Source organism: Chrysochloris asiatica, unplaced genomic scaffold (assembly GCF_000296735.1).
Source record: "Chrysochloris asiatica unplaced genomic scaffold, ChrAsi1.0 scaffold00252, whole genome shotgun sequence".
Lineage (NCBI taxonomy): Eukaryota > Metazoa > Chordata > Mammalia > Afrosoricida > Chrysochloridae > Chrysochloris > Chrysochloris asiatica.
Genome location: NW_006408770.1, coordinates 1,227,620 through 1,234,985, shown reverse-complemented (window position 1 = coordinate 1,234,985; position 7,366 = coordinate 1,227,620). Strand labels below are relative to the sequence as shown.

At 38.3% G+C, this 7,366-nt stretch overlaps 1 protein-coding gene across 1 annotated transcript in view; it reads right to left on the bottom strand.

The window, feature by feature from the left end:
• UPRT (uracil phosphoribosyltransferase (FUR1) homolog (S. cerevisiae)) overlaps positions 1-7,366 on the bottom strand; it is a 145,776-nt gene that overhangs the window by 56,405 nt on the left and 82,005 nt on the right. Inside the window, exon 2 of the mRNA XM_006873731.1 lies at positions 4,829-4,871. Coding sequence (XP_006873793.1) covers positions 4,829-4,871 — 43 coding nt within the window. The remainder of the gene's footprint in view (positions 1-4,828; positions 4,872-7,366) is intronic.

Sequence of the window (7,366 nt, the reverse complement as noted above, 5' to 3'; positions counted from 1 at the left end):
AAACAAAAACAGCAACAACAAAAACTAGATTGAATACTGCAGTCTGTAATCACAGAAAAAGGAGAGGAGGGAGAGAAGGGAAAAAAAATCTGTAGCCCAATTTGAGTATGACTTTAATGTCCTCTCTTCAGCTTCTTGCTTTCAAAGCTTTCTGAGAGATTTCAGGATGCCAGTGTTGGTTGTTATGCTATACCTCACGCTTTAATTTAATTTTTGGCCTGTTTTTTTTTTACACTCTCTTTCCCTCTCTACAGCCCAAAGACAAACAAGCAAAAAGCCTCAGGGCCTGCTCTTGGGCTGAGTATCTGTGTACATGTGTGGCAGAAGAACCCACCAGCGGTTATGGCAGAGGGTGTCAACTCTCTCAAGGTCACCCTCTAGTCACCAGAACGGAGGAGGGCAAACAGTGGGCACACCAATGACCGGATACCAAAAAAAAGAAAAGAAAATCAGAACAAACAAAACTGACAAAGTGTATTGTCCACTTTTGCTACAAGGTTCCCGCTGTGTTTTTCCATGATGTTTCTGCTCCTCCGTTTGGTCTTGCTGTTTGGTCTCACAGAAGACATGGGCTGCGGGCCTCCGAACCCAGCCCGGCAGATTCAGAAGTACACAACTTTTTACTTCAGCTTCAAGTTCCACAATCTATAAGCCTTCAAACCTTCAAAATATTCCTTTCTCTGTGGTTCCGCATTTTGGAGCTCTGTCCTGTATCTGCTTTGCCTGGTATTCTGTGTTATTGCTGATGGCGAACTTCACGGCACCTCCACCCTAGCCACCATCAAGCCCCGCCTCTCCAAGATGTATCTCCCTTATATTCAAATTACAAGGGTATAATCTTGTCTTTTTTCTTTAAGGAGCTCTGCTCCTCCACCTACAAACACTCCTGCTCCCACCCCATCCCCTGCAACTCTGGGACAGAAATCATAATGTGTTCATGCTTTATGGGAAAAAATAAAACCCCAAAAAAGTGACTAAGATGTAAAAAACTCAAGGATACAAGGGCCAGGGAAGAGAATCCTGGCAAATTCAAGTTAGAGATTCAACAATAATGAGATTCGAGTGCTAGATGAGATAGTGCACTAGAAATCCTCAATACTGGAAACCAAAACAGTTCTAGTCCCTACTACTACAACAATAGACTCTCTCCTCTGCAAAAATGAACTCCTGTTGTGGCACTGTAAGATAAGCACTGGATCATAAGGTCAGTTTGAACCACAAGGTAAGCATTTCAAACCCACCAGCTGCTCCTCAAAAACCCTATACAAAGGTCACTATGAGTTGGAATTGACTCAATAGCACTTAACAACAACAACCCCCCAAAATACCAGAATCCTCCGAATTAACTGCAGAAAACAGAAAGATTGAAATTACCACTGCTTCAACTAAATTATGCCATAGGTCCTTATTATCTCATTTGACTAAAATATAATGCTTGCCCTTTCAGAAAAACATTTTACAATAATCAGGAACTTAATTCATTGAGCAATGGGCTCAAGCATAACAACAATTGTGAGAATGGCACAGGACCGGGCAATGTTTCAGTCTGTTGTGCATAAAGTCATTAGAGTTGGAACTGACTCAACAGCAACTAACAATAACAAAAACTTTACTTTCTGCAGAAACAAAAGGCCACAAAGAAAACAAAAGAGAAGATATATTTCTACCAGTGACCATCAATATCCTTTCTCTAACACAAGTTCCTACATAAGTTCCAACACAAGTTCCTTCCTTCGTGAATCTGTTGTTTTGGTTTCATAAAAGCATAAAAGGCAGAATGACTTAACTATTGCCCCAAGAATATATAACATTTATCTTGGTGCAATCCAAGGTGTATTACTGATTCTGGAAGCTCATATAATTTTAAATAAATTGGTCTCTAAAACAAGGTGTACTGTTGTGGTGCTGTGGGTCAATGTGCCAGACTGCAAATCCATTTGAACTGCAAGGTTTGCGGTTCAAGCTCACCTTGGAAGCCCTATACAGGGTCACTATGGGTCAGAACTGACTCGACAGCACTTAACAACAACAACAACAAAACAAGAATAATCAATGTCAAAAGTAGTTGTTTACATTCTTTTGGAACAAATTTCCCAAGAAAAGCTAAATGAAGTTTGGTGTTTTTTTTCAAATTCCCTTTAATAACCTATCTGATTGGAAGCGTGGTGGCTCTATATGATAAGCACTGGACTGTAAACCACAAGGTCTGCAGTACAAGCCTGCCAGCTGCTCCATGGGAGAAAGATGAGGCTTTCTTCTTCCACAAAGATTTAAACCCTCAGAAAGCCTATACAGGGTCACTAAGAGTAAAAAATGACTCCAGCGGCACTTAACAACTATCTGATGATACCCAAGGAGTTAATAAATCACATTTCTTACTTTCCCAAAGCAAATGCTGGCTGCAGATTGCATGTTCCACAAAATCCAAAATCATGTCTATATCCCCTTCCCCTGTACACAACCTAGAAGAAAGTGCCTGACAAACATCTTCACTGTCATCATTGTTAAGTACCATTGAGTTAGTTCTAACTCATCGCAACCTTATGTACAACAGAACAAATCACTGCCTGGTCTTGTGCCATCTTCACAATCATTGCAATGTTTGAGACCACTGCTGCAGCCACTGTGCCAAGCCACCTGATTGAGTGAGTATGTTCCTCTATTTCACTGACTCTCTATTTTACCGAGAATGACTATCCTTCTCCATGGACTTGTCCCTCTTGATAACATGACAAAACTACATCATATGAAGTCTTACCATCTGCAGAAGCTGATGAACCCAAGATCAGCAGGTCAGAAAACAGGCCTCTGGCTGCATAAGCAAGTGAATGCAAGTTTGGCAGGTAAAATTGGCTGCTCATAGCAAATAGCATCATTGAAAATTACAGGGTCACCATGGGTCAGAACCAACTCAACAGCACGTAATAACACCAACTTAAACCTGCAATTCAAACTCACCAGCTGTTCCTCAAAAACCTATACAGGGTCACTATGGGTCGGAACCGACTCAAAGGCACTTAACAAAAACAACTGCAAAACTATTGAGAATCCTAGCCCAAACTAATACAAAACCTTAACTATCACAAAGGTATTTGGAATGAACAAGTCGGTTTTGAAAAATTATGCCATGTGATCTTCATTGTTGATTCCATCACCAAGGCCATAGTTTCCAACTTCTTTGTTGCCAACTTTCCCATTCCAATCACCAATAATTATCAATGCATCTTGACTGTATGTTTGATTAGGTGCAGACTGTAGAATCTGGTTAAAATCTTCAATTTCCTCATTGTTGGCATTAGTGTTTGCTGTGTGAATTTGAATTATAGTTGTATTAAACTGATTTTCCTTGTTCTTGTTTTTGTTAAGTGCTGTTGAGTCGATTCTGACTTATAGCGAACCTGTATAGGGTTTCCAAAGAATGGCTGGTGGATTTGAACTGCCAACCTGATGGTTAGCAGTCCAGTGCTTCTTAAACAGTACAACACTAGGATTCCTTGTAGGAATATGGATATTATCTTGTCACTTACAGTGATGTACTCTAGGATAGATCTTTAATTGTTCTTTTTAATTATTAATGTGACATCAGTTCTCTTTGATTTATCATTCCTGGAATCATTGCGCATATGACTGTCTGATACAAAAATGACCAATACCAGTTCATTTCAGCTCACCAATGCCTAGGATATTGATCTTTATGTATTATATTTTTCTGAAAAACTTCCAACTTTTCTATATTCATACTTTGTACATTCCATGTTCTGATTATAGATATTTGCAGCTGTTTCTTCTCATTTTGATTCATGCCACATCAGCAAATTAAAATTTCAATAGCTTTGCTCCATCTATCATTAAGGTAGACTCAACTTTGAAGAGGCAGCTCTTCTACTCATTTGTCAGTTTGTTGTGCTGTGATGCTGGAAGGTGTGCCACAAGTATTTCAAATACCAGCAGGGTCACCCATGGTGGACAGGTTTCAGTGGAACTTCCAAACTAAAACAGACAAGGCAGAAGAATGAGGTGGTACAATCTGAAAAAGTAGCCACTGAAAACCTTACGGCAACAGAACACTGTTTGATACAGCACAAGAAGATGTGTGAACCCCTCAGATTAGAAGACACTCAAGATATGACTAGGGAAGAGCTGCCTCCTCAAACTACGGTCTACATTAATGAAGTTAACATGTGTTTATCCTGTACTTCATAAACGAATGAACATCAATAATCACAGCAGAAAATATATCAACCTCATTTCAAGCACTGAGCTTGATACATAGATATAAACAACAACAACAAAAAGAAACATAGTGCTTACCCTGAAGACAAATGAATTTGGCCTGAGAACTTCTTAGAGTATACTAAACAGAATTGGGCTTGGTCAATTCTAATAAATCCTTGAGGAAAGTGCAAATAGTCCAACTTAGTATTTAACATGTGAGGCTAGTACAGAAAAAATGAGCAATATAAACATCCCTAGTCTCCTTACATCCTTGTTTTTCTTTTAATACATACTTCATGCCATTACCCTAAGATGAGACATTTAAGGGTTGCTAAGGACCAGGTTTGTCTTTCTCCAGGGACTTCTCTATCTGTAAGGTACCCATCAGAACAATAACAGTACCACATGGAGTGAGTTCATGGGAAATGGTTTGTAATAAAAGGCACAGACACAGAGATTTATTCAAAAATGAACACAACAATCCAAAAGCCTAACAAGAAAATTTTACTTGGTATAATCACTGTCACTTCCAGAATACTGTAAAACAAAAAAAGGCCCTTGGGCATTTGTACCAGGTATAACAATGAAATGAAAATTGAAAGCCTCTACCTACCAAACGATCCGCAGAAAACATGAAGTCCCCTCTACTGGCTGTTCTAAAAAAAAAAAAGAAAGAAAGAAAGAAAAGGAACACAAGATTTAGTCTAAATTAGATCTTTAAGGCAAAATATTACTTAAGATAAATAGCAATACTTATATTAAGGCCTATTACATATCAAAAGCTTGAAAGCTTATATTTACAGACTTATTGAGACAAGGTGTTTCTCACTAGGATACAAGAACCTAAATGGATTGACTAGGCATATATTATTGCTTATTTAATATCAACACTAAGAGACAGGAATTGAAAAGATTGTGCAGTTAAATTAGGAGATGAGTAAATCTCTCCCTAGATAAAAGGGCACTTTACAGTGAGAGAGAAAAAAACAACAACACACATATTCTCCCCAGCCTACACCTCCATTCACCTTGATCGAAAATGCATTATTATCAAGGTACAGAACCTGTCTACTTTATCTCTAATACTTTTTAGAATAAGAATGGATACAAACACATAAATTCTCCACTTTTGCCATTACTTTCAATAATTCCCAAGACCTCCTTCTCAAACTAATCATCTGTGTGTGCTTTTTTTCTTTCTTTTTGCCTGCTCAAAATATACTCAAACACATTGTTTCCTAGATATTTCTTCCATTTTCTTATATATTTCCTTCTGGTCACTACTTTCATACCTTGAGATACTCAAGTAATAACAAAATGTTGTACCTACCCACAAACTGATAGCTAAAAAAGGGGAGCTAAAACGCTGATTTTTTTCCCCCTGAAGGTAAGAATCTCCACCAATCATCTGTCAGTTTGTTGTACTGTGGTGGCTTGTGAGTTGCTGTGATTCTGAAAGCTATGCCACCGGTATTGTAAATACCACCAGGGTCACCCATGGTGCACAGGTTTCAGATGAGCTTCCAGATGAAGACACACTAGGAAAAAAGAGTGACAAACTACTTCCGAATATTTAGTCATTGAAAACCTTATGAATAGCAGAGAAACACTGTCAGATATAGTGCTGGAAAATGAGCCCCTCAGGTTGGAAGGCACTCAAAACGTGACTGGGGAAGAGCTGCCTCCTCAAAGTAGACTTGAGCATGATGACACAAATGGAGTAAAGCTTGTGGGAGAAAAGCCCGAGGGACCATCATTTGTTGTTGGGGCACAACTCAAAATGAAGAGAAACAGCTGTAAACATCCATTGAAAATTGGAACATAGAATGTACAAAGTATGAATCTGGGAAAATTGTAAGTTGTCAAAGTGAAATGAAACACATAAACATCGATATCTTATGCATTTGTGAGCTGAAATGGACTGGTATTGGCCATTTTGAATCTGACAACCACATGGTTTACTATGCCGGGAATGACAAATTAAAAAGGAATGGTGCTGCATTCATTCTCAAAAAGAGCATATCCAGATCAGACATGAGGTACAATGCTGTCTGTGATAGGATAATATCCATGCACCTACAGGGAAGCCCACTTAATACCACTTTTACTCAAACTTACGCACCAACCACTAAAGCCAGTGAGGATGAAATAGAAGAATTATACCAACTTCTTCAATCTGAAATTGTTCAAACATTATTGGTGATTGGAATGCAAAGGTTGGGAGAAAAGAGGAAGGATCAGTATTTGGAAAATATGGCCTTAGTGATAGAAATGATGCTGGAGAACGCATAATAGAATTTTGCAAAACCAATGATTTGTTCATTTCAAATACCATTCTTAAGACACTATAAGAGACAACTATACACATGGACCTCACCAGATGGAATACATAGAAATCAAATTGACTACATCTGCAGAAAGAGACTATGGAAAGACTCCATAACATCAGTGAAAACAAGGACAGTGGCAGTCAGTGGAATAGTCCACGAGAACCAAAATATGACCTTTAATATATCCCACCTAAATTTAAAGATCATCTGAAGAACAGATTTGATACATTAAACACTAAAAACCAAAGACCAGAAGAGTTGTGGGATGACATCAAGAACATCATACATGAAGAAAGCAAAAATTCATTAAGCAGACAAAAAAGAAGGAAAAGGTCAAAACGGATGTCAGAAGAGACACTAAAACTTGCTCTCCAGCGTAGAGATGCTAAAGCAAATGGAAGAAATGAGGAGGTCCAAGAGCTGAACCAAAAATTTCAAAGATCAGCTCGAGAAAATAAAGCCAAATATTACAATAAATTGTGCAAAGATCTGGAATCAGAAAACCAAAAGTAAGAACATGCTCAGCATTTCTCAAGCTGGGGGAACTGAAGAAAAATATCAAGTTTTGATTTTCGTTACTGAAATATTCTCAGGGCAAATTATTGAATGATTCAGAAAACATCAAGAGAAGATGGAAGGAATACACAGAGTCATTGTACCAAAAGGAAATGGTTAATGTTCAAACGTTTCAAGAAGTAGCATATGATCAAGAGCCAACGATGCTGAAGGAGGATGTCCAAAATGCATTGAAGGAATTGGCAAAGAGCTAGGCACCAGGAATTGATGGAATAAAAATTGAAATATTTCAAGAAAGTGAGGCG